The sequence below is a fragment of the Mycteria americana genome, chromosome 2, assembly GCF_035582795.1.
Source record: "Mycteria americana isolate JAX WOST 10 ecotype Jacksonville Zoo and Gardens chromosome 2, USCA_MyAme_1.0, whole genome shotgun sequence".
Taxonomy (NCBI): Eukaryota; Metazoa; Chordata; class Aves; order Ciconiiformes; family Ciconiidae; genus Mycteria; species Mycteria americana.
The window spans coordinates 139,894,368-139,921,263 of NC_134366.1; the positions used below are offsets into that span (position 1 = coordinate 139,894,368).

The 26,896-nt window shown below is 40.2% G+C and overlaps 1 protein-coding gene across 3 annotated transcripts; it reads left to right on the plus strand.

The window, feature by feature from the left end:
• On the plus strand, positions 1-26,896 carry RDH10 (retinol dehydrogenase 10). 3 transcript variants are annotated; one of them, XM_075494813.1, is made up of 7 exons: positions 1-669; positions 1,230-1,468; positions 21,378-21,476; positions 22,863-23,008; positions 23,365-23,496; positions 25,436-25,590; positions 26,392-26,896. In XM_075494813.1, exons 1-6 carry the CDS (start codon positions 381-383, stop codon positions 25,557-25,559), a joined length of 1,029 nt encoding a protein of 342 aa, XP_075350928.1. In that variant the 5' UTR covers positions 1-380; the 3' UTR covers positions 25,560-25,590; positions 26,392-26,896. The 3 variants fall into 3 exon arrangements, with proteins under 3 accessions (XP_075350928.1, XP_075350927.1, XP_075350929.1); XM_075494812.1 differs by having other exon boundaries at positions 25,436-26,896; XM_075494814.1 differs by having other exon boundaries at positions 1,233-1,468; positions 25,436-26,896.

The window sequence follows — 26,896 nt, forward strand, 5'->3', positions numbered from 1 at the left end:
TGCCAGTAGCGGGGCCGCGGGCGCGCGGGGACGGGGAGGCGGCGGGCGGGCAGGCAGCGCCGTGTCCGGGCTCCTTCCGTGGCGTGTGTGACTGACGCGGGGCCGCGGCGGCGCCCGGCTCCGAGTGCGAGCGGCGCGGAGAGGGGGAGCCCGGCCCCGGGCGGCGCAGCGGGACCCTCAGCAGCGGGAGCGGAGTCTCCTTTCCTGCCCGCAGCGGGAGGTCCCGGGCAGGGGCGGCCCCAGGTGGGGGAGCCGGGCGGCGAGCAGGAGCCGCCTCCGCCGCGGGGAGGCTCCGCGCCGCCGGCGTCCGTCCCCTCCGGGCTCCGCGGGCGGCCGTGCCGGGACGCGCGGGTCCCCCCGCGCAGCCGGGGTCCGGCAGCATGAACATCCTGCTGGAGCTCTTCGTGGTGACTTTCAGAGTGCTGTGGGCTTTCGTGCTGGCCGCGGCCAAGTGGCTGGTGCGGCCCAAGGAGAAGAGCGTGGCGGGGCAGGTGTGCCTGATCACCGGGGCGGGCAGCGGCCTGGGCCGCCTCTTCGCCCTGGAGTTTGCCCGGCGCCGGGCGCTGCTGGTGCTGTGGGACATCAACACGCAGAGTAACGAGGAGACGGCGGGCATGGTGCGCCACATCTACCGGGAGATGGCCGAGGCGGCCGCCGCCGCCCCCAGAGGTAAGCGGCGGCCTGCCGGGGCGGGCTCCCCGAGCTGTCCCCGCCGCCCGGCCCGGGCCCGGGCGCTGCCCCTCGCCTCTCACCTGCCCAGCCGCCGGCCCTGCCCCGGCCCAGGGAAGAGTTAGCCGAGGCTGCGTGCCCGGCGGGTCCCAGCCCGGACCCGGTCTCACCTGCGGCGGGCAGGTGGGAGCGGCTCCGGGCTGGAGCCCGCCGGGCGCAGGGGTGTCAAACGCCCTGTCAGTGCCTCTGCCAGCCGGGGCCGGCCTTGTGCCCGGGCTCCGCGATGGGTGAGCGGTGGAGACCTGCTTCGTGTAGTCTTGGGCTCCAACAGCGGCTTTAAAACCTGCAGCTTTTTTAAAACACTTTGGCAGCAATAGCAAATAGACGAGTGCTTGTCTACTGTAGTGACACCAAAGTAAATAAGAAGTTTTACTGTAACGGAAATGCATTTGCTGTTTCCACTCGACTACTTGTTTGAATGTCAAAATACAAGTAAGAACTTTATTTTCCTCCCCCCCTCCCCCCCCTCCCCCCCCCGTTCTCTTGTCTGTATTCCTTAGTAGCTGGAGATGGAGAAAAAGATGTGCTGCCCCATTGCAACCTGCAGGTTTACACATACACCTGTGATGTGGGCAAAAGAGAAAATGTCTACTCGACAGCTGAGAGGGTCCGCAAGGAGGTTGGCGAGGTGTCTGTCCTGGTTAACAATGCTGGTGTGGTCTCCGGGCACCATCTTCTGGAGTGTCCTGATGAGCTTATTGAGAGGACCATGATGGTCAACTGTCACGCACACTTCTGGGTAACTATAAACTCCTTTCTGTTGCCCTTTTTGTCAGTTAATTTTGGGAAATTAGCTGCTGTTGCTTAACGCCTGTCTCTTTGAGTTTTGGACTTGCTCCCTTTCATTTGCAAGCTCACCACTCTGTGGGTTTCTCATTTTTAACTTGCTGTTCTGTTTAACAGGAATGGTGGGTATTAAAATTATTAAGAAATAGTTTTAAATCAGCTATATCCTCCTAGAATCCAGAGTTCTAAGTCTGGTGCCCTTTTCTGTAGCCCTGGATATGAAATCCTTTGCAAGCATAACCTCTGAATCTGCTTAAAAGTTGTTACTGTTAACGAAGGACTTCTCAGCCTTCCTCCCATAGTCTTCTGCCAGCGTGTTAGCAGCCTTAAGATGCTGTTTTAATGATGGTTACAATAGCAAACTTGCACATTTCTGGAAAAAATACTTAAAACCCCTGCTGGAAATGTTGTTTGAATTGCCTTGGAGGCAAATTGTTCCTTTTGAAGGCTGGGAGGAAAGGCGAAAAAGATTTCTCAAGAAATCAAGCCAAGAACACTTTTTCAGGAATCCTGCATATTTGTCCTCATAGCTTTCTCTGGGGGCTGACAGTAGAAGTAAGAAAATCTTTAATAGGGTTTCTGGGGTGATATCGTCTCCATAACTAGCAGATGCTAATCAAGGAGAACAAGCTATGTGATCTTACACTTTTTGTCTGTCTAAACCTTGTTTTCCTGTGTGGTTTATTTTTAAACCCATGATAGTGTGGAGTTACATAAATTGGAGTGTCAAAGGAGGGCATGATGCACACTTGGGTTAGCATTAGCTGTCAGACTGAGCCCATTGTTAGTATTAAAACTGTTCTTTAGTCCTTCAAATAAGGTTATGAAATACACTTGCATAACAATCAAAGGATTAAGCAATCTGGAATATACTTCAACTTAAGCCTTCTTTGGCTGGTCTTACCTTTTCATAATAAAATTTTGTAAAATGCCTCATCTTCAAAACTTAGAAGACCCTCCCAAATCAAACTTTTTTAACATGGAAGTGAAATGCTGTTTCATAACCCTAAAGGAGCCCCTTCAAATCTGTGCTGTGAAACACTTAATGGCAGAGCAGTCTTTTTCCAATGTATTGTGAAGCTTGCAGAGAGAGTGCTTAAACTTCAGTGCACACGAGATAATGTGTTTAGAAACTTTTTTTAAACTCTGAAAGTATATTTTAAGGCAATTTGAAAAGTTCTGAGAAAGCTTATATGACTAAGAGCTCTGTGTGTTCCCCTTCATAAAAGTTAAATTGATGCTTAAGCAAACAGAGATGTGCACTAGATTTAATGACTGTTATTGATGTGGTTTAAATGCCGAATTGACAAAGCTTCCAAGAACTCTAAATTATGACATCACCATGAATTAAAATATGGGAGGATCCTAAATTCTCCAGCTGTTCTTCCTTCAGGCCGAAGTCATACACTTATTTATAACATTGTTTCAGAGACCTTTTTAAAGCACCCTCTGTGTCTTCTGAGTATCTTACAGTAATAGAAAACTAAACTTAGTCTAGTATTGCTATGATTGGGTTTCCGTAACAGTTTCATTCATTTCTAAATGTTACAGTGTGAAGTGACTTTAAAAAAAAAAATTACTCCACAAAGGTATAGTTAGATCTGAACTGTGGAACTTGACATCTTGGCTTAAGCTTCTAGGGAGCAGTCAACACCCTTTATATTTAATTGAGGATCTGTTCATATGTACACTTCCTGCAGATCCTGTGTCCTGCTTTGCTTTTCCTTTTATTTTTTGCTGTTGGCAAAGCTTTTTTCCCTTGTCTTCCTCTTCATGATCCCAGAAAAGGTTGGCTTGACCAACAGTGGGTGGACTTCTATTAAAAGTAATAGTACTTAATTCATGAGATATCATCTGAATCAGCTGATTTGAAGCCAACTTTTTTGATGCAAGTCAATGCTGACTTAAATAGAACAATGTGTCTAGATGTGTGAAGTCTTATACAGCTAGTCTTTTCCATGTCAGCTAAACTGGTGGTCCAAAAGCAAAGCTAATACTCTGGAGCATTATGTAGGCTTTTAACTATTCTTGGAGGGTGTTTCATCCAAAAAGCTGTAAATGGATTTTATAAAGACATGGATCTTCCATGTAATATTGCTTCAGTAGTTAAGTGTCTGTACTTCCTGGGTTTTTGTTGGTTTTTTTAATGTGTGACAGGGGAAATTCTTCCTCATCCCTTGGTCATTAATCAAGCCTCAGTGTGCTTCTATATAAAAACCTAAAATGGGGTTCTAGTACTGCCCCCTTGAAACATCTGAAATAAGATTGATTGCCTGCTCTTTGTGCACAATGCAGGTGATCTGGGCTTGCTTTGTTAGCAGCTACGATCTGAAGGCTGCCCAACTTCTGCAGTAGGCAGTGACATGAAAGTCTGTCACTGGTTTGCTGTTGCGACTCCAACTGGGCTGTGTACCGTATCACAAACTGGCAGTCAAGAGAGCCTTAGCAGCATGCCACAGCCTAAACAGATGCTTTCCATTTTGCTGACATTCATGATTTGTATAATCCTTCCTATGAGTGTTCTATATAAACATGTCACCACTGCATCATGTAGCAATTTCCACAGCATAAAATCCACTGCAGTATTAAAAACCTGTTATTTCATGCTGTGATAACTCAAATGCTTCTGATATTGAGAACATAGGGACAAAATCCATTCCCGGTTTGAAATGAGCCAGCTCTGGTTTACTATAATTTGCAGTTGCATAAAACTGTAGCAGGAGTGTAACACTATCTTTCCTGCCAGTCTGTTGCAAGAATAACAACTTACTTGGCTGCACTTGTCAATCACTGGAACTGAAGTTCTGCAGACTAAGAAATTTTCTTCCTGTGATATGTTGGGATTCAGATTTGAAAAATCTTAAATCACAGTATAAGATAAAGCTGTTGCTTAATTGGTTTTAAGCAAACATAACAATAACAGTTTTTCTTTCTTGTGGTATTACAATAAACCTTAAATGAAGTATCAAAATACTGTGTTTTAGATTGTGGATCTGTGTTTAATAAAACTACTGTACAAACTTTCAGGACAATTTGAGCTTCTTGTACCTACTCTAATACTTTTTTTCTGGAAGAATAATGCTATTGCTGGATAAGTAGGTATTAATACTGTACATCAGCATAGTACCTGTGAAATCCTTCTAGATTTGGTCGTTGAATGGGACTGATGGAGGGGCAGGGGCAAGGTGATGATCAGGGTCTGTGAAGTTCTGTGACGGGAAGGTCTTTGTGTACAGCAGATCTTCAGTATTCCACTCAGAGAACAGTGATCTGTGTTTCCCTGTCATGTGGATCCTCCAAAACTTTCAGCTTAAACTCTCCTCCTAGAGGAGCTCTCTTCAACTTGCCAAAAGGGGGAAGCAAAAGCATTCAGCTCCAGCTCTGTCATATTTATTAAAAAAAAAAAAAAAAAAAGAAATCCACATAGTGAGAGACTAGGGCCCAGAGTTTGAAGACTTGTGTACTGGTGTCTTAACTGCAGTAGTTATGTTCATTCACTTACAAACTACTTGATTTTTTTTAAGTTATGCAGGTATATTTGTCTTTGTAGGAATTGAACAGATCTTTTAGGTGGCTTGACATTGATACAGGAAGAGGTAAATACTGAGTAGAGGCAAATACTACTCAAGTAATTAGGGCATCCATAAATCGTCTAAAACTTAAATGTACCTTGGAAAGAAAGTTAATGCAGAATTACTAAATCAAATACCTATTTATGCAGCTGCTGTAGTTGTCAGTCTAATTAGACTGGCAGGATTGCTAAAGCCTTGGAAAATAAGTGGCTTATAATTATCTATAATGTATCAATACTGATGTATTGTTATTCTAGTCTCTTCAAGCTCCCTGGTGTTAAATAAAGCTCACTTATGCCTATAGTTTGTTTAGTTTAAGTATGGAAATATTACACTTAGTGTGCACACTGAATCTTCTACAGAAGAAAAGACAGCTTAAGTTATGTTATTTGAAACTACACCATGCTGAGTCTTGTGGCCTGTTGGTATAGCAGTTTGATTTTTGTCTTTATCTCTAGGATTCTAGTATCTATGATAAAATAGACACAATATTCCACTGATAGGCCAGCTAGCTATATTTAGCATTTTGGGTGAGTGGAATTAGCTGCTTTAATTGTTTGGGGTTTTTTAATTTAATTATAATGTATCCCAAGATGCATAACTTTACTTGCAGAGTTTAATCTACACATTCTTGACTTTTTTTTCCCTTGAAAAATGAGTTGGATCAAGTTCAAGCAAAACATGTGCATGTGATCCAAAAAGTGTCATCAAAACTAACTCTTCCCTTGCAAAATAATTCCAACTACATGCCACCAGTAAATTACCCTGGACAGCACATGTGTTTCATATACTGTGGTAGCATGCTGGGTAGTGAATATGAAGGAAAAAGCAGTCATACTCTTAGCTGCAGAAATAGTCATATTAGTAGTACTTAAAAATTCTAAGTGCTTTGGTATGGTTCTGCAGTTCATATGTCCTTGAGTTCATTCCTCAAGAAAATAGAGGGAATCTATCAATTGAAAAAATACTATCTTCCAGATGCATGCTCTAGAAAACTGCACTTTCCCATTTTATAAAGGAATGTATGTAACACAAGTTTTAGAAAATAAATGGGTGGATATGTATTTCTGGAGCTTGAGTGGGCACAAGACTACTAGCTCAGAGCTTTTCTCATAGATCTATTTTATGGTCTGCTAGACGCTCGTCTATCATTGTATCAAGCACAGTTGTCACCAGCATGCAATCTTTAATTTTGTAACCTGTATCTTGCAATCTGTGTGTATCTGTAATCTAGCCTTGTAGTCACGTTTTAGTTGTAGTGATCATTTTCAAAAAAAATCATTGAAAGTTTTTCAGTTTTTTGATCCTTTTTGGGGGGGCACCAACACAAACCGTTTAGTTAGGTACCTGGATGTCTAAGCTTTGGCTGTAGAAGCGATCTTGTATCAGTTTCAGAGTAGACAGGGGTGAGGATAAAAATGACTCTTCGGACAATGTGTACTCATCTGGAGAGTCAGCAAACATAATTAAGCATGTTGGGATGGGGTGGTAGGTGGGTCTTAGTCTTATGCAAAGTGCCCCTTCATTTGCCTTGTGTAGGAATCACATGAATTCCAGCACCTATAATTGGGATTCCAGAGTGCTGCCCACTGAACTGTAGTTGTTCCACAAGTTACTCAACTCTAGTTCCTGAGGTCTATTGAGGCTGTTCAGCCATGGTTCTCCATTGTCTACTGTACCTTGATGATAAATGAGTAGTTATGTATCAAGGAGTCTGAACAAAACAGCTTATTGTGCTTGTGACTTGTTTAATTAGCAACACTTCCATCAGGGCAGTGGGAAAATTGTATCAAAGGTTCTTTGAACACGTTACTCACAACACCAACCTTCCTATGTATACTTTCTGTGCTAGAGCATCTTCCTTGTGTGGTGGAGAATGCTACCTCTTTTGTTCAAACAGCAGCTAAATTCATGTATTTCCCTTCCTTCTCTTTAATGATGTAAAGTATTTGATTTTCATCCCAGTCAGTTAACAAATCTGAAATGACCATTCAGAATGTTTTCCTTAAACTGCTTCAGTTACACCCGAGCTTTTGTGACAGCTTCTCTCGGGCATACTTTGGAAATTAATATGCTGCACCATTTGAAAGGTGCATGGATCTTAGACTCTCAAAAGACAGAAAATAGAGATTCTTAGATTGTGACCCATGGATTGTTTGTTGCCTGTAGATCAGTATCCAATATGGTAGCATAAGGTGTGATCAGCCAGTTACTTCCATGCACTAAACTATATGAAGCTTGAAGAGGTAAAAACAGTAATATTTCACAGAAAAGCAATGTGAAAATTCCGTTAAGGAAAGGGGAAGTTATCCTGAAGAGACAATTCCAAGACTTCTCAAACTATTTGAAACATATTTAAAGTATTAATCAATTATTAGTGGCTTGCAATTCTACAGCCATCTAAAATAAAGCTGGAGTTGCAGTATAGCTTGCAGAGGTAAGGCATTTGGGATAATCTCACTCTTCAGTCTCCTGTGACTTTTTTCTGAGGGTCGGAGACTTGTCAGCAAACTGTATGAATGCTTTCAGGATTGCTAATCTACTCTGAAGAAATGGTCCTGGATGAGCGATCAGCATGATGATTAAATTCCTGCTTCTTATGGAATGAGGTAGGCCAGCTGAGTAAGCAAAAACTTCTGCACTGACTTTGGTCTGATATTATGCTGTTTCTTGTGAAGGAGTTGGGGAGACAGGAAAACCTTGAATGGAATGACAGTCTTTGCCAGCGTGGTGCCTAACCTCGCCAGAAGTGGAGAGAGTGACTCTTCGCTGTTTCAGTGAAATACTCAGTCTAAAAGATTATGTGTATGCCTTTCTTGTCCTGTGGAGGTTAGGAGAGCAATGAATTTTAAAGTTCCAGATTCTTCTATCTACAAGTAACATCCGCTTTTATTTTATGAACAGCAGCTAAATTAATGAGATCTCATTATGTTGTTAACTTTCTGTAATAACCAAGTGACTGTAACAGACTTCTAGAAAAGACAGGTGTGTTCATGTGCTCAACTGCGGAGAAAAGCAATCCTAATTATGATGTGGCTAAGTGTCCTGCTAACCCAGCATTTGCATCACTGCCTAAGACCTGTCTTAACTGATCTGTGTGGGTGAGCAATCCTTTTCTGTAGCTCTCAGTGTCATTAGTCTGACTAGACAGGTTGAGGAAAGATGAATGTTATGTTTTCCAGCATCATCCCTGCCATTTTAGGACTGCACTTTTAAAATCTTTTCTACTTTTATCTTTATCAGCTGGAAAGTATTATTCTTTCCCAATGCTTCTCATGCTTTGATTTCACTTCTGGCTTTTTTTTGGGGGGGAGGGAAGGTTTTTGTTATGTGTATCTAGTACTAAACATTTCCACAGTCCTCTGTGTGTAAAAGCCAGAGCATCAATCTCTTGATAAACCTTGCTCCCTTGACCTTTGAGGTTTTCTGGCTATTCACACTGATGGTAAAACTGAGTTACTGATACCTGTCTGTCTCTTGTGAAAAATGGTGGAGGTCTTTCTGCAAAGGCAAACTGAAGCTGATTTACGTGCGATGCTATATGCCTTTACCTGTGGCCTTAGGCTTCTTAGTCTGTTTAAAAAAAAGAAAGTCTTTCCAAATGCAGTTACAATGTAGGTGAGTAGGCATAGACTTTGAGATTGGTAGAATCTCAGTTTCTGAGGGTTTAGTTTGAAAGCAGATATGTCACAAACGGTGGAGAGATTTACATCTGTGCTTACACTTCTGAATGAACACTTTGTTCTTGTAAATAATTATATTAGTATAATGATTTATATGCCAGTCAAATTAACACTTGACACAAGTGAGTTATCACAACTGGGATGGGAGGGCATGGTAGGCCAAGGAATGCCGGAACAGCTGCAGAGCTGAGGTGGCTGACTTTGTGTGAGCCTTTTGAAATTCAAGTTTGTTTGGCTGTTGAATTCTGCACCTAAATGTGCCCTGGTGCTGGTCACTGCTCCCATCTGTTTGAACTTGTGTGACAGCTTCTCGAGCACTCCCCTTTCAGCGTTGGTTTGGAAAAGCACTTGAGCGTATGCTTAAAAGTAACTTGTCCAAAAATTCTGTTGACTTAGGATGAAACTACAAGGTAGCTTACTGGTGGCAAGCTGTCATGTGGGACCACCCCTTGAATCTGCATCTTACCTTGGACTAGTTTTGGTATTCACCTGATCCTTGGGTGAGCCTGTTCAGCTCACTAACTTGTCTGGAGGGCGGGGAGGAAAGCTGTTAATTTTCTTGGCCAAGTTGATTAGTTTTTCTAGTTAGAGACTAGAATCACCTTATCAACATTTCAGGCTTGCATTAATGGGGGTGTGGAAGGAGGGGGGTTGGGGAAAGGGTGAGGGGGAATAGGATAAAACCACATAGCTGTGAACAGGACCTCTGCGGCTGTCTAATGAAACCTCATTCTTGGAGAGATTTTCTGGAATAGGATTTACAGGGTCTAAATAGTTAAATAGTCATAAATGGTTCCAAGCTATAGCAAATCCACCACTGGCATAACAATCTGAACGTAACAACTCTACTTCTAAAGAGATTGCAGTATTTTAATTACAGACTATTAAAAACCCTTAGATAAAGGTAAGTTAGTTTTCTGAGCACATCAAATAATGTTAACTCTAGGTTATTTGTCTTGCACTGATACTATGATCGCTGTTGCGTACCGTCGAGAGCAATGATCTCTGTGCCTATTGCACTGTTTGACTTCTCTGGAAATCGGTTGTACTAACACTGTTTGAATGTGGAAAAAACAGGCCAGAGCAGTGTTTCAGCTTGTGGGAAACGAGCATAGTTTCCACAGGCAGGCAAAGGAAGGAAGTATCTCTCTGTCTTTGGAAACTCACCCCCAAGAAAGGAGTAGTTTGGTGTTTGGTTAAAATGCCTGTGCAAGTAGAATCTTTGAAAACTGTATTAGCCACTGTTTTGGTCACTGTATTGGCTGGAGTTTTTGTGTTATTTTAGCCTTTGTTGGCTTGTGAAGCGAAAGTTTACCTGCTAAGACTATTTATTTTCTGCAGACCCTTTTTGGGGAGGGTGGGGAGAAGTATGAAACAGGAACACCTTCTGTTTTTTAAAAATGTCTAATCTCCATGCATTTTAAAAATGTTACTTCTCATTCAGTGAGTTACTTCATAGTAAGTTGGAGCCTTCTAGGGTCTTACTGTTCCCTCAATGAACTTTGAAGCTAAATTTCCATTCAACTATAATATCTTCTTTATTTCTCTGTTTCCACTAAGTAAGACTGTTATGTGAAAAGGGAAGCTTTCCTTCTAATCTTGTTCCTCTCATGAGATACTCAGGGCATAATCACTTTCCTTTTTATAAAGTAATTGATTCAAAACAATGACTTAGTGACTGAGTTGGAGAGGATGAGTAAAGTGACTCAGCTTTCATCTGCATGCAAGTACTATTGCAACTGCACTTCTATGGAGGTACTGGCCTTCAGGTATCTATAAAATGTGAGACAGTCTTTTTCTGTTTAGCCACTTCTTGAAAAGTCTGTTACATAAATCATAAAACATGAATGATGACTTCATATTTTCCGTAAGTAGTTCTGACAGTACTGTTCTCTAGTAATTTTTTGGAAACATGCGGACTAAAATACCAAGTTTTACTAAATATTCCAGAGGATGACTAAGCTTATGGCAAGCTGTAGAAAAATGTGTATTTAAAAGTTGGATTGTATTCTTGTTCACAGAACAGAATATTCTGAGCTCTTATCTAATAGTTGTAAAATGAATTTATGTGGATTTTTCACTGACTCATAGGGCCATGTTTTCATTTTTGTCAAGATTATCAAATAGCTGGCAATAAATAACTGCTCTCCAAATGGTTGGACATTTGCTGCAAACTTGTGCTAATGAAGGTGAGGGACTAATGTGTTTGTTACACTAATGTCAACATAGCTCTGAAATGCTACAAATCCTTTGACGTGGCCATTTGTCAGTATATAAACAAAGTAGAATTTCTAGTTGCTTGACTTCAACAGAGCTTAAACCAGCTTTTGTGGAAAGGGGTAGCCAAGTGTTAACTTCTTATATCACTTCACCAGCAAACACTAAAGTAATTTCAAATTTGACATCTGAATAAATGAAAGTTAGGTTGTCTTTACTGATAGATCTGCCTGTTTCTGAAGAATACAAGGTTGGTGGTGCTACCTACTGGGACTGTAACTTAAGTTCCTGAATTTACAGGAGTGTTAACTGGGCCGTCACAGCCATGTTGGAGCTCTGTGTTAGTCCTGGGTATACAGAAAGCTCAAATGCTGACATGGTAGATCTGAGCAGAAGGATTCGCTTTCTTTAAACTGCATGTTACTTTTCAGTGGCTGCTGCCAACTCTGTAATACTTGCTTTAAATTGAATAGTAATTGTGGTTTGGTAGCTATGATAGTCTGAGAGTATAATGAGATTAATATTTGTGGTGAATAAATATCAACTTGTCTAATAAGATGCCTTTGGGCAGGAGGGAAGAAGTCAGCTTTTGAGCATGAGTACTTTGAAAGCTACAGTTCTCATGCTTGGTTATGCCTTAAATTTGTGCTGGCTGGAGAAGTCTGCATGTATACATTTGTTCCCAAGTTCCACTTCAGTCTAGACTTGTATCTTGCTTGTTTTGCAGTGTAAGGCAGACTAAACACATAGCTGGGCCTCCAACAGCCCTCTTGCCTTGCCATCTTACCTACTACTAATTCTTCTCACCTTTTAGATTAGTTTGGCATTTGAAATCCACAACAAACATCATTGGCAACTTCTGCACTTTTACACTGTTAAAGCAGAGATGCTGTCTTTCTGTTCATTACTAGTTGTCAAGAAGCCAATGCGATTGCTCTGTCCAAGCTTTAAAAGCCATTAAAATTCAAAGCAGGCAGAATTGTCTGTGAGGGCTCAGGATGCCCTTAAGAAGCTGGCAAGGGAGTGTCGTTACTGGAGGGCATCTAATAGCTGGGGTGGACATCATTAGTTTCTGAAAACAGTATGGTATGTGTATGTTCTGGACTCAGCTGAAAATATGTTAATTCCACAACAAATTCATCTAGGTGCTCTACACCGCTTCATTGGACCCTCTCTCCAGCTGAAAGGACTTCAGACCAAAGGAGAAGGAGAAATGGAAGTAGAACAGACACTGTTTCAGACAGAGTAGGATAATTTATTACAGCCAAGAGCTCCTGTAGGGGAGATAGAGGAGAGATATGGCAGAGGAAGTGGCATCCTTTCCAGTTAGTTAAGATTCTGTGTTGGTAAACTTGCAGTTAACATAGGGACAAAGAGTGCAAGGTCTCTGCTGGCTTTTGAACTTCTCTCTCTGTGAGAAGAGGAGGAATGGGCTGTTGAGCAAGGAGTTGGTATACTCGACTTAAGTGGAGAATCATAGAATGGTTGAGGTTGGAAGGGACCTCTGGAGGTCATCAGGTCCACCCCCTCTGCTCAAGCAGTGCCACACAGAGCTGGTGGCCCAGGACTGTGTCCAGATGGCTTTTGAATATCTCCAAGGATGGAGATTTCCACAGCCTCTCTGGGCAACCTGTGAGAAGGTGCTTCATTTTTTCATAGCCATATGAAATCAAAGATTTGCAAAAACTGGAGGGAAGAAGTCTAACTATACAATTGGTGATTTAAACAATTATGTATACTGCTGCATATATATGAAGCAGTTATACATCAACAAAGCGATATCTGCAAGTACAGGTGAAAGCAGACAAGTTGGTATGCATGTATGGTAGTGTATATACAAGTATGTCCATTAAAGGCATCTAGATGCTTCCACGGAAATGGCTGGTGGCATATAGTCATTAGAAAGATCAGACACTTTATAGGACAGGCCTGACACCTGAGGGTGGAAATAATTTAAAAAGCATGTAAATCTAAAATCTGTTTCCTCTTAGGAAGAAAGATGGAGACTGCATACCAATAACATAAAGGCTCTAACTTCACTTGCTGGTGTAGAAATAATAAGGGTAGTTCAGCTTGAATACCTAAACTCTTTCATGCCCAGAAAGCATATAACGTAGTGGCATCTCTAAACAGAAGTTAAATGTTCTCAAGGAGAAATCGGGGCCACCTTTGGCTGTGTTATATGTACCTAAACCCCTGCCCTAGGTAAAGGTGCACTCAAAATCTAGAGTGATACAATGGTGGGGAATGCAGAAAAGCTTTATGTAAGGCAACTGGGAGTTTGATTAGCAGCAGACCACCGTAAACCTTAGGTAATGATACCTTTCCCACCTTGACTCTCAAGAAGAAAGTTTCTGAAGCAGGAATTGTATTATTTAGGTAGTGTTCTTGAGTACTTAACCTACACTGCAGACGAGAGGGAGAACAAAGCTGTTTTCTACTCCAGTCTTAGTTACCCAATTTGGGGTAAGATCACAGGAAATGAAGCCCTTAAAAGAAAGGGGAGGGAGAGGCAGTGTAGTGAGGTGATAAGGTAACGGTAACAAAAGTTTCAGTTGCAGTGTGCTTCCCTAAGCACTTTTCATATCCCACTCTCTGTAGACACAACCCTTTTCCAGCTAAGCCTTGTTAACAAACTATACAAAAGGCAATTTAGCTAGGCAATGTTCAGTCGCCCTAGGCATGGCATAATTAGTTCTAGTAGTAAAGAGTGGAAATCAATGATTAATGTTTGAAAGATAACTAGTGGTATTAGTTTCCTGTGTGTGTGTTTTTGGTTTTTTTTTTTTTGAATAGCATTACTTATCTTATCTGTACTGTCTACCCATTGTAAACAGCTTTGTGGCACTAAGTTCTGATTAAGGAAACTACTTAATTCAGTTTCAGCTTTCTTCTGATATACTCAACGTGAGTTGACTCCATGTAAGAGGAACCACTACAATAACTGAACCATTCACAGGAAACAGTGGTAACTATTGTCATTAAAAATTGAAGAAATTTTGCGATTGGACCCTAAACACTACAAATGCTAAACAAGATATTAATGTAAATATGGACTGTAGCATACTTGTTCTTTAGCAAATGGCACGACAGATATTTGTTACTACTAACAAACCCACTTACAAACTTCAGTAAATAAGGTTTAACCTAGTTTTGTACAGCTTTGATGCTTCTCAGCTGATTAAGTATGTCTCTTGAGAAGCAGAGGATTTTATGTGTATGGATCAGTCATGAGGGTGGAGAAAACAGGAACGTTAATTACTAACATGAATTAATAATGAATTAAAAACAAGTGATTCAAGTAATAGCTTATGTTTTACTAAGACTTAATGTACTTCAAAGCAGTATTTCATGCAAAGTTGGAGAGAGGAAAAAAGGTGCTTATTTCTCTGTAAATCAAATACAGTTTTAAATTAACTGATGTTGCTTTTCATTGTGACTGAATTCTTCAGGGTTTTTATTTTGTTACCTTCACCTCTTAACCTGGGTAGATCTTATCTGTAGTTTCACTCTGTCTGCAAATGTAAGATATCCAAAGTACTGGGGGGGGGATGGCTTTGCTTCCTCCATACTTGTCATCATTATAGACTCCTGTTTAAGTCTGTCTTGTTCTTTCATGAGCTTCTGGTTGCAAGGCAACTGTAACATTATTACTGTGCATGTATGTTAAGCATTAACTGCTGTTGTAGTTCAATATTAAAGGAATCCCCATGGCCCCAAAACAGTGGGTTTTTATGTGAAGGACAAATAAAGCTTTAGTGAGAAATTGAAGGTTGTGTTGCCTGCCAGGAGCTAAATAACTAAGGGACTCCTTTTGAAATGAAATATTGGAAGGTCTAGCTTTTTGTTTTGAATGCAGGGCCTGTTCAAGGCACATTTGAGGGCAATCCTTGAATAGTTTCCTTTCACACTTTTAATATGGCTGTCTATATGGAAGCTTGGCTTGAGGACGTCATGTGTATCTCATGATCCTTTTTGCTCCGAAAGGATCTGGGTAGATCCATCAACAATCCAGAGAAATCTGTGACTTTCTTTTTTAATTCATTACTTTAGGAAGACTGGGTAATTCTGGCCTATTTTTAATTATCATTTCTTGAGAATAGAAACTGAAGATCAAAAATAGCACTAATTTCCACAGCTATTCAAATATTTACTTAGACAGTGGCTAATTATCCAGAAGGGGCCCAGGACTTCTTGAAAACAGTCAGCAGAGACATCTGAGCTCCTTTAAAGCACAGCTTTTGTCCCTTATGTTAGCAAGGTCAGCAGTAGTTGTAGACTTCTGTCTACCTTCTGTATTCAGCCTGTTACTGGCAGAGCCATGTCCTTTGTGCTGTGTGCTCTCTCTAGTGTTCAACTCAGTACTTGGTGTTTTCATGTAGTCTTAGCACAGTTACTAATCTCACCTTAACCTAATATTTCAGAGAGGCTTGTATAATGGAATTTAAGAAGGATGTGGAGATAATATGGGGAAAATAATTGACATGATAGTGCAAACGACAAGTAATTACTCTCAGTTCTCATTGGAACCAAATAAAAAAGCTAGAAAGAGAATAAATGGTTAAATCCAGGCTTGTAACTGCATGCTTTGGTGTGCGAGAAGACATTTTGGATATTACAGCCTCTAACTTGAATAAATTCTCCTTTGAGAGTTACACAGTTCTAGGGTATACTTTCAAGGCCTCTTCTAAAACTATTTGGCGATAGCTTTCACTGTAATCCTGTAAGTGAAGTTTTACCCTGTGTTTATAAAATGTATTTAAAGTGGTTATCTTCTGAAATAAGCTGGGCTGTATGGTTGTAGCTGAAAATAACTTCAGTCTGTTTACTGATAAGCTTGCTGTGGGTTTTTTTTCTGCCTTTCGGGCACCTTTCTTTCCTTTTTAACGTACAGTAGTGCATTAGTGGTATACTACCCAGTTTGGACAAACCTACTTTTAGGCCGGGCTGCCACAGCCTGTCTGCAGAAGAGTTGGAGGTGCTATTTTGACAGACCTTTGTGCATTCCTTCTCAGTTACTGGAATGGAAAAAGAAATTGGGGCATGTGGAAATCTCTGGATTTTGTTCTGTGGTGGAATGAGTGGCCATGTGCTGTCCTGCACGGGAGTAGGCGAACCTACAGTGTGTCCTTCTGTGGTCTGTGAAAAAGAATGAGAAGAAAAGAAGGCTGAATGTCCGTGCTGAGGGGAAGAGAGGATGTAACGTGTATTTTAGACAAAAACTTGGAACAACATTTTCTTGTCACAGGCTCCTTTGCTTCATGATAGTAGTTATAGGATTAGCTAATGTGCATGGCAGCAGTCTTTTATGATCTCTGGTACCTTAGTTCCCAGAGTCATCTGGATGAGTCCTTGACTAATCACACTGATTTTGCTTCTTGGGTATGGCCAAATAACGTTTAACATGAAGATGAAACAATACATTTACCCAAATGTTGTGCTCATTTGCACTGTTCTGCAGCTGTCCTGGCAGTCAGGAATAGCTGTGGCTTGGGAGGAAATGTCTTATCTGTTATACCAGTACACCACTGTTGTGGATAACTATAGCAATGTAAAAATTCACCTGTTTTGATCAGCCCCAGAAAAATAACCATGCTCCATCCTCCTTACCTGAAGGGGCTGTATGGGAAATGAGCTATTCCTTTGTCATAAAGGAATTTCTGCCTTACAGTAAAGCAGCTTGTTTATGCCATCAAAATAGTTTAAAAGGGCTGTTGAACATTGATGGAAGGCAGAAAGTATGAAAAAAATTACTGTATTGAAAAATAGATATGTAAAGGACCTTACTTGTTGGTACCCGCTTTATTTCTCTTTGATATAAAGACAACTCTCTAAATACAAGGTAGTGAGTACTTTTCCACTTCGGTGTGCTTTCTGCATTCAGTATCCATTGTCTTGAGCTGCATACAGCTAACATTGTTTTCTGTGGATGTTTGCTTTCTACTTTGAGAATAATTAATCCAAAATTTAATTAAAAAAAAAAATCACTTTCCCAAACACAGTATTTCTTCATATTCTCATTTGCTGTATTTAGACTAATTTGTCTTGACATTGCAGCTGTGCTGTTCTTTGTGTTGCACAATCTTTTGAGTTTTGTTTCATTAAGAATGGAACTAAAGAATTTGGGGAAGGGGAGGGAAGAAGTGCTAGACTGTTAGAAGTTAATTTGCCGTAAACCAAAATGTTGAGAACAGATTACGAAAGCTATGAAGTGACATGTAAATGCTTGTTCAGTTTCACACTTGTGAGAAATAAGTCATTAAAGCTGTGTGCACGTGAAATAGATGTTTCGTTACAGCTACTGGGAATAATAGTTTGTTCTTACTGATATATTCAGAAGCATAGAGGAAAATGCTTAGAAGGTTAGGAATTGATCTCTAGGCTCCAAAAAAACCTTAAAGATTAAACTAACTTGAAAATCTACCTCTACTCTCTGTTCAGAACACCTTCATATGTTCTATCTATCCTACCTAGTTGCTGTGTCTAAACTGTACTGGAGGTTAGAAAACGTATGTTTGCACTATGCTTTTGGGGTTTTTAATTTTTTCTAAAAAAAAGAAAGAAAGAAAAAGCTAATTCTGAGTGAAGAGGATGCTTAACTTAAATCCCTTTGTTGGACACTGCATAACTTCCCTGATGCATCACAACACAATTCCTTTCATCCACTGTATTCTACTTACCGGTTTCTCCTCAGTGTTGAAAAGTGTGTTATGTTTTTCATTAATAAAAGACCCAGCTCTGACTTTAAGTACTTAAATGTTTTGGTTAAATGTCTTCCTCTGCAGCTGTGAGAGGTAAAACTGAAACCTAAAGGATCAAACCAGAAGGCAGATAGTTTGATTAAATCACTTGAGTTGATTTGAATTATTTTGGGGGCCTGGTTCATGACCTCTAATGTCATGGACAATACCACATGTCTTGCTTGGTATCTTCTAATACTTTTTTTTTATGGAGGATTAGTATGTCCATGCATCACCTCAGAAGACTAATGTGGGCTGTGCTACCTGTTCAGACAAACTCCAGATGGGAAGGCCACCCAGGAGGCATCTTGCCTCTGAACTGGTCAAACTCTTAACTAGTTTCTCAGCAGCACAACAAGCACACAGAAGACTTCAGGTCTGGTAGGCAGATGTAGCTGAAGCTGAAAGAAACTAGAAACAAGAAACTAGGTTGATCTGGTTTATGTAAGAAGCAGAAAAACTGGGGACCAGAGTATGGAGGAAGCTGCTTTGATCAAGGAAGTGGGCTGTGCCAGAAGCTCAGTAAGAACACTGATTTATTTGGGGATTGCTTATACCACGAAAGAGAATAACTTCACTTTGGGATTGTTTTTCCCAGCAAGAGAAGGCTGGGAGGAGCAGTGGGCAAGCCTTTACTCTGAGACTGGAAATGTGTCCCCCCATAGGGTGTGTCTGCTGCTGACAGTGCTTGTTTTCAAGTACTGACTCCCAGCTGTAGCAGATGGCTGGAGGATGGCAGCAGCCGAGATGACTTTCTCTGTCATCCATTTAGCCGAGATGTTGATAGTTGACTGCTAAGTTTTGTACATATGATAGTTGTGCTATCTTTATAGACTGCCTCAACTTCAGGTTTTAAATGGATTTGCAGGATCATGTCCCATGACAAAGTACAGAGGCCTGCTATGAACAGGCTGTTTCAGAACACTGAGGTCTCACGTGAAGATTTCCGTGAATTACTAATTGTCTTCAGAGCAGAGTAGCTGTGTTTTTTTCCGATGTGGCTGTAAATAGCGTTTTAAGAGATAACTTAGGTGAAGTGACTGTAGTTCTGCTGCTGGGACTTGTGCAGTCTGCCCTTGAATTGTTGAAGACATCATCTAAAAGTGTCCTTAACAGGGTTTATTTGTCATGTGCCTGTTTCTCTTCTTGAGTGAAAAAGGGTAACTTCAGCCACAAGCTCTGAAATCTCAGTCTTTGTAATCTTTATGCTTTGAAGGAGTGTAGCATGGTTAAGACCAGGCTTTCTGAAATTTACTGCTCTGCAGTTGCTCTGGTTATTTCCCGTGTCTATATATACGCTTGTGAAAATTCTCTTCTTCAGCCATAGATAAATATAGACATTTATGGACACCTAGTTATAGTTCATACTCAAAACAGTGTTACAGTAAAGCCAATATAAAAGCCAGTCCAACTAACCTTGGTGCACTTGCCTGTTTTTATCTCTTAGAAGAAAACATTGATTCATGCCTTGAAAATGGTAGGGAAAAAATCTATTACTACTTCTTTCCCTTCTTTTTCTCCCCCAAGACAAACTCCAAGGTGAGTGCCCCTTAATTTCTGTAGTTGCTGTTGTTTTCAGCCAGAGTTTCATTCTGCATTATCAAGCTTTCTGGCAATGCGAGGTGGCAATCAATCATTCTGAGGTGATGTGGACAGATAACTGAGATATAAGTGGAAACTGTTGATGGAGCTGACTGATGCTCCGGAGGGGAGTAAATTGTTAGCAGGACTGAGTTGGGAGCATGGATCTCTAACAGGGATGGCGTGGAGGGTCAGGGCTAGCATACACACCATCAGTGTTGGGGTGTGTAAGGCAGGCTGTAGATAAATAACATGCTGTAAAACTTCAGTGCCGTCCAAGCGAAGCCTCTTACCTTTTCAGATGGCACTGCCTTGTGATGACTGGGCTTTGTTGCCATGCAACATGGCAAGAGAGGCTGAAACTTTGTGTGCCTGGCACAGATTAGTTTAACAGAGAACTAAATTCTTGTCCAAGGCTCTATATAAGAGGTTTAGAGATCCCTGCCATGAGGAAAGAAACAAATGCAAGGCAGCTTGCTCTCAGATTATTTTTTATAATTAGCTTTGTTATGCAGTTATGGCAGAATAGAATCTAGGAGTTGTATGAATCAACAGTAGAAAAGGCAAGAGTCAGGAGGTCTGTTAATCTTCTATCATCTGCCAGCTGTCCAGTGAAAACACTCTTTTGTGTGGTGTTAGGAGGTCTGGATTAGTCATTTAACACCTGCAGGCAAAAATGTTGTACAAGAACATGTGAAAATCATTAGAGCAAAACTGTCCTGACGTCTGTGATTGGAAAATGCAGACAGCATAAGAATGGAATTAGATGGATTCAGCTGTAGCTTGCATGTCTTTTTAAGAATGCAGCTGACAAGACTCAGACCAACAATTAAGCAAGTAGCAAATACTTAAGGGGCATTTGCATGCTCTGAGTTTGTATCCAAATTACATGCGAAGACCAGGTTTCTGGAAGGATTAAGCATTCATGGTACTGAGTGAATTAGAATAGAATAATAGCTCTGTCACGAATAGATTTATATATTAACTAGGCATGTTTGTGATTAAAAAGCATTGTCTGAAGTTCTTTGGCAATTTAAAAGTGATCTCATATAGTACACTGACAACATAGAAGCTGAAGTAAATCATAACTACACATACCATCTTACTACTTCATTGATTTTTTTTTTAGCATATATGGTACTCTGCTTAATACTTATTTAAAAAATGAAAGTGTTGAGTCAGCTTCAGAAAACAGATATGACAAAGGTAGGTATTCTAGCAGAGGTGATCTCCTAGCAAATGCCTTCAATTTATTGCTTAAAACTTAATTTTTTTAAAGGTGTTAACTCTGACTTGGGTTTTTAAACAGAAACAAACTTTGTTATAATCAAAGCATAAAAATTGGAGGTTAAAATCAAAGTTTAATCTTGAGACTTGCTTTTGTTTTATTTGTTTTGTTTCATTTTGAAACTCTTAAAATAAGGAATTGATAATAGAAATGTATATCTTGTCTTTTTAGTTACAGCAATGCTTATGGATACTAATTAAGATGAAAAGTAATTTAGACTAGTAGAAGTTTACTGTATTTTATACGTAAAAAGTAACATCAGCAAAAACTCTGCCTCCAGTATTTCTTTCAGTGTAAAATGTCCAAGATAAGTTAATTGGATAAAACTAACCATATCCAACTTCCAAAACATGCTGTCAATAATTAGAACTGATAATCGGCACTTGTCTTAACACAGATGTGCTGGATGGCATAATTAAACACTTTGCATTCCTTTTTCTGTCTTAAAAAAAATGTGACTTCCATTTTAGAGTCAAATTATCTCCTTCTGATAACTAGTCTCTTGCAGAAAAATAAACATGTCTGAGCTGAATTGATCCTTTAACCTTAGGATTTCTGGGGATATAATCCTTGCTGCCTTGGTGTCTGAATTCACAAACAACCTGTAGATTTTCTGTTGGCATTTTTGACAAACTCAGAAGTTCAAAAACTGAACAGTGATCTTATTTCTAAATTCTTGATAATAAACTGAACCCTGAAGTGAACACTTATCACTAATGTAGTATGTTCAAGGTGTGGTTTTTTATTTTGGTTTGGTGTTGTTTGTTTTTTTCCTTTGTAGACCACTAAAGCATTCCTTCCCAAGATGCTGGAAATGAATCATGGACACATTGTGACAGTTGCAAGTTCCTTGGGATTGTTCAGTACTGCTGGAGTGGAGGTTTGTTAGACTATAATTAACAATAATTTTGGCACTTCTTGCTTAGGGTAAGCTTCTTTGTATTATCAGCTAGAGAAAATAAAGTCAAATCTTCAAAGATACTTGGAAGCTATGGTGCTGAGTACCATATCAACTCATGGCTCCCTGTGAGCGGGATCCGGAGGACTCGGCAGCCACTGTATTCACCTACTTTGCAGGTGGACTTGTCACTTAGAGTGAAAGCCTAGGCTAAGAATTTCAGAATGCTAAATGATCTTTGAATTACCTGATAAATTTAGGAACCTGAAAGGTGCCCACCTATCTACTCCTGTCAAGATCTTCAGTGCTTAGCTTGAAGTGAAAGGCAAGGATTTTCAAAAGTAATGTTTTCTGTTTCCTGTTTCTGTGAGGAAATGGCTGCCAGCCTTCCTTCCAGAATATCTCACATACTTTAGTACGCTCCCAGTTATAAGCATTAGGTTGTCTATTTGCTAGCAGCTGTTTGAGAACACCAGTTTGTGAGACCTGTTTGGTACATAAAATTAGGTTAGGATTACGGCCTATAATCTTGCTTTTTGGGTCATTAGCACAAACGCAAGTGTGAGCAAAAAGTATTCAGTTAGTGAAAGTGAATTAATGTGTCTAATGGAATAATGGTCATATTACCCCATAAGCACAGGCTTCTTTGCATATAGGTAAGGCTCAGTCCAGGACCTTAAACTGCAGTGCTTCATAACAGAAATGCATGAAGCTGGTGTAACTTAAGGCTTTTTAGAGTATTTACTTTCTTGAGAAAACTACAAAGAATTTCCTAGACTGTGGGTGTGACCACCAGCAGAGGTGGACACATCCAACAGAAAACTCGAATGCTACTGCTGTCTATGCAATTATTTTTTAATGTTGCTGAACTTAGTATTTTTATGAGATATACAAGCTTATCCTCTTCTGAAAATTAAATAGTACACTCAAATCTCCATTATATCTTCTGTTGAAACTAACCTTAAAAATAAAGTATTTAATGTTTTTACACATATGCCCTGCCAACTCTCCAAGCTTTTTCCAAATCTGACCCAAGGCAGTATTAGGTATCTCAGTCCTTTGTTGTAACATTTAATATTAAGCAAACTGGTAATTGGAGTAACTTGCCATGTGAGCCTGCCTGATTCAAAGACCTGAATCCAAGGTAATATCCTCCTACATTGAGATTTCCTGCTTTCATGATTCTGTGCTAATTGCCTCAAAAGTAAAGTGATAAATGAGTTGATGTGATGCTCTATTCAGTGCGTGTCTTTTGTTGTTGCTTTGAAAATCTGTGCAGAATCACCTCAGATATGCTTTGGCTTTGAACATGATTCATATCTGTCCTTTTTAAGTTGCCTTTTTTTGCCTTGTTCATTGCCAACGCAGGATTATTGTGCCAGCAAATTTGGAGCTGTAGGTTTCCATGAGTCTTTGAGCCATGAATTGAAGGCTGCTGAAAAGGACGGAATCAAAACAACTTTAGTTTGCCCTTATCTTGTAGATACAGGAATGTTCAGAGGGTGTAGGATCAGGTGAGTAAAATTCTTCTTCTGCCCTGTTTGTGGTGTCGTAAAAGTACTCGAAGGTAGCTAAACTGCTACCATAAAAATATTAAAATAAGTATTATCTCTGCTTTAATATATGTTAGTGTGATCTGTAATCCTGACTCAAAAAAGGGACTTTCTGAATTCAGTGAGTATCTTCTGTCCTTTTGTACTTAGGCAACACAAGTTTTGAGCTATAATCTTTGTAACTGAACAGTGAATGTAAAAAAATTGAAGTCTTTGTACCTGCTGAGGCATTCCAGAGAAAGTGAGTTAATGAACTCTTCACTGAGGTCTGCGGTCCTTTGTGTATTTTATTAATCTGTCTTAATAAAATATTTCAGAAAAGAAATTGAGCCTTTCCTTCCACCCTTGAAACCAGAATACTGTGTGAAGCAGGCTATGAGAGCTATCCTTACAGATCAGCCAATGATCTGCACACCTCGCCTCATGTATATGGTCACCTTCATGAAAAGGTAAGAGCTGAAATGCCAGTTAATTGGCAGTACAGTCTACAGAATACTAGTAAAATACATGAGCATGTCCACTTTCTGGATACAAACACTCTCCTACCCACACAGGCCATAGATGCTGTTGTGTTAGGATTTGTAAGTCTCTTGATTAGCTTGCATGAGTGTAGGTTGCTTGCTTAGGAAGCTCCATAAAACTGAGATCCCCTGTATTATGCATCCTTGTTTTGCCCTTCTGGTATCTTCCATTCTCCTTAGATTCCTATTTTCTTTTCAACAGACTTCTCTTTCCATTGTTTAGGTTCTTCTTTAGGAATGGGGTATGAGGCAGCTTCCAGCAAAGGAACCTTTAGCTGTTTTGTCTCTAGAACCAGTGTGTAGGAGGCCCTGCCTGCAGATTCTCTAGGACTTGCACAGAAATGGTAGATAAACTGAAAATCTGCACATTCAGAATCAATTTTCAGGGTCTAAGTTTGGAGGAAGGGCTATTTAAAGGAATTACCTCCTTTGTCCTGTCTAACGCAATACAGGTTTTGGATGGGAACTCTGTTTAATCTGTAACCAGGCTGACATTTCAGTGATGCAGGGTAATACAGCAGTTGGCTCAATTCTACTGATACAACATCACTTGCATTCTAGTTTATAGAGAGGAGCTTCACAGCTGTCTGTGGTGTTTGGTTTTTGGTTTTTTTTTGTTTTGTTTTTTTTTTTTAATCTGTAGTGTGTAGGAAGAAGCTTTAAAATACAGCATTGTCTTGTTTTCCTTCTGCGAGGGATGGTTGAAACTGAGAACCTTGGTGATTTTTATTGCACTTACAAGGCAGCAGTTCTCCTCGGCCTCAAGTCTCTCATGGTGGACAGGATCACCAAAGACTAGATGAGCCTTCAACTCTCTTTCCTGGAAGAGAGTATGTATGTGTCTCTTCTGCCAACAAATCAAGGCCACTGTCAGCATCTCTGAGAACTAGCTTCTTCAACCAGAAGCTCAGAGGGTGCTTCAGTGCTCTCTACACAGGCAGTGCCTTATGTAGCAACAGTCACATCAAAGGCCCTTTGGGTTGTCTTGCGTTCAACACTTTAGCTTCCAAGAGGGAGATCAAAGCTTCTGCATAATCCATGCCCCAGGCAGCAGCACTTAGATCAAAGGCCCTCCAGTGGCTACTGCACAAGCAGTATTACTGGCAGTGAGGACACCTGTACCAGTGACATCTACTTCTCAGTGCTTCAGTGATCATTACTCCTAATGGCTAGATTCTGTGCATTGCTTTCCGCTGAATGAGTATCTGCCACTATTTCCAGGGGCTGAGGAAATCCTATCTTAGTCCTTCACTAGAGACCCTGAGTACTATACTTGAAATAAAGGTAATATTTTGTGGATTTGGGAAGGAGGGGAGGGTCTGTAGCCAGGTATCCATCATATAGTCACCTCTTGGAATTTTATCTGGAGGGGGAAAAAGGAAATTGCTCTCTTTTTGAGGATGAATGATTGAGTTTAGAATATAAGTCAAGGTTGTTAGACATCTGGTGATCAAAGAATGGCATTAACTAATACTAATCCCACATTAAAGAATATCTTAAATATCTGATGACCTCTGCTGATGTGGCTTTGAGCAGATGCTTTGCTTTTAGTAGGCTTTCTGTGATACCCTTGCCCACCCTCCCTCCCCTTTAACCTAAGCTATCACACTGCTTGTGACAAAGCAGCAGGAAATCTGGTCTAATTTGGAGGCATGTGAAGTAGCAGCTTCTTCCTCCTTTCTGCTTGCCTGTGTGGTTGGGACTCTAGAATTTCAGTTTTCTCTGTAAGGATCTCTGTGAAATAAAAGTCTGTTAGGAAGCCTTTCCAATAGCTATTATGTTGCTTTTAAGGAGACCAAGTACGTAGTGTAAGCAGAGGTTTTGGTTTAAGCTGTTTTCTAAAAGTTTTATAACCTCTTTTTCACAGTATTCTGCCCTTTGAAGCAGTTGTCTGCATGTACCGGTTTTTGGGAGCAGACAAGTGTATGTACCCTTTCATCGCTCAAAGGAAACAGGCTACAAACAACAATGAAGCAAAAAATGGAATTTAACACACTGTTTTGGATGGACTAACACTTAGAGGTGAATACGATGTAATGTTACATGACTGAATTGCGAAGTGCACTTGCATCTAACAGATGCAAATGTCAACATCTTACTGTGGCATTCTCTTGGGTCCTAAACCTGTGTCTTGAACTCTGAAAATCAAGGTTTTTTTATATACTGTAAATAAAAGCGACTAGAGTACTTGGAAAATGTGATAGGTAAGCAAAGTGAATTTACAATGTAGCTGCCAACATTGTCCTTTAGAATATCACTGTATGTACAGTAAACTAGTCATACTACTTCTTGTAGGGATGCACTGTGTGATATCTCTTCCTCAGCCTGCCAAGGTTTATAAGAGCTGTCTCCAACTAGAAGATGTGATGTTTCAGAAATTGTTTGTCTTTCCCTATGTTATTTTGGAAGCAGGAGGGAGGGAAATAATGAGATTTAAGCTACTGCTCATGACTTTTTAGCAAATTCAAGGACAGTTTCTGAATGCATCTCTTCACTTGTTCACCCAAGCTCTCTAAAGGACACATGGCCAAATTGTGGTGTAATTCTCTTTTGTAGCAATTGTGTGTGTTCTATTTAAACAAAGATAAAAAGAAATTTGTAAATCTCTGCCAATTCAAAGGCAAGTGAATGTCTCAAATACTCTCAGAGCAAACTTGTACTGGGCATCTGGTTTTCTAGGAATGCAGTCAGTAATTTAAACTGACTTTTTAAGTCACTTGATTTGAAATATGCTCTGTTCTGTTTCCCTCTATATGTCAGAGTCCAATCTAATATTATGGACTACATGTTTCTTTTCTTCCTCCTCATTCTTACTTCCGACAGAGTTCTCCCACCCCCCGAGGAAGCTGTTGTATTAAATTTCTGTAACTGGACTTGTGCCTAAAAGACAAAGCAACTCAGCTGAGATACAAACTGTTTATGTAAGCGCTGGTCATATGCCAATTATTAGCAAAGGAAAAATAGAATAACGCCTGATACAACTCTACATGCAGAATATGGAAGGGTGTAAAGATTTTTTTTTTGAGTTGTACTCACATTGTAGAACAGCAAATGACATTTTTACAGTATTTTTTGTAAAGCGAACAATTTTGTGCCTTGAATAATTTGGTAATCTGTATTAGTGAAGCATTGTAAAAGTGAACTTCTACCTCTGTATCTTAATGTATACCATCCACTTGTAAACTACTATCGAACAAATTGTGATTACTTTTTTAGAATGTCCTGTTAAATAGTGACCAATGCCTGTGGTCACTTATTAAAGTGAGCCACCTTTTCCTTAAAACAGTGATTGCAATGCTTCCTTGAAAGACTAAACTAATGCAAACTA

Coding starts and splice junctions, on each gene's coding strand:
- RDH10 (XM_075494812.1), top strand. CDS start 381: ATGAACATCCTGCTGGAGCTCTTCGTGGTGACTTTCAGAGTGCTGTGG. Junction 1,469..21,377: donor ACTGTCACGCACACTTCTGG/GTAACTATAAAC, acceptor TTTCCTTTGTAG/ACCACTAAAGCATTCCTTCC. Junction 23,009..23,364: donor TTCAGAGGGTGTAGGATCAG/GTGAGTAAAATT, acceptor AAAATATTTCAG/AAAAGAAATTGAGCCTTTCC.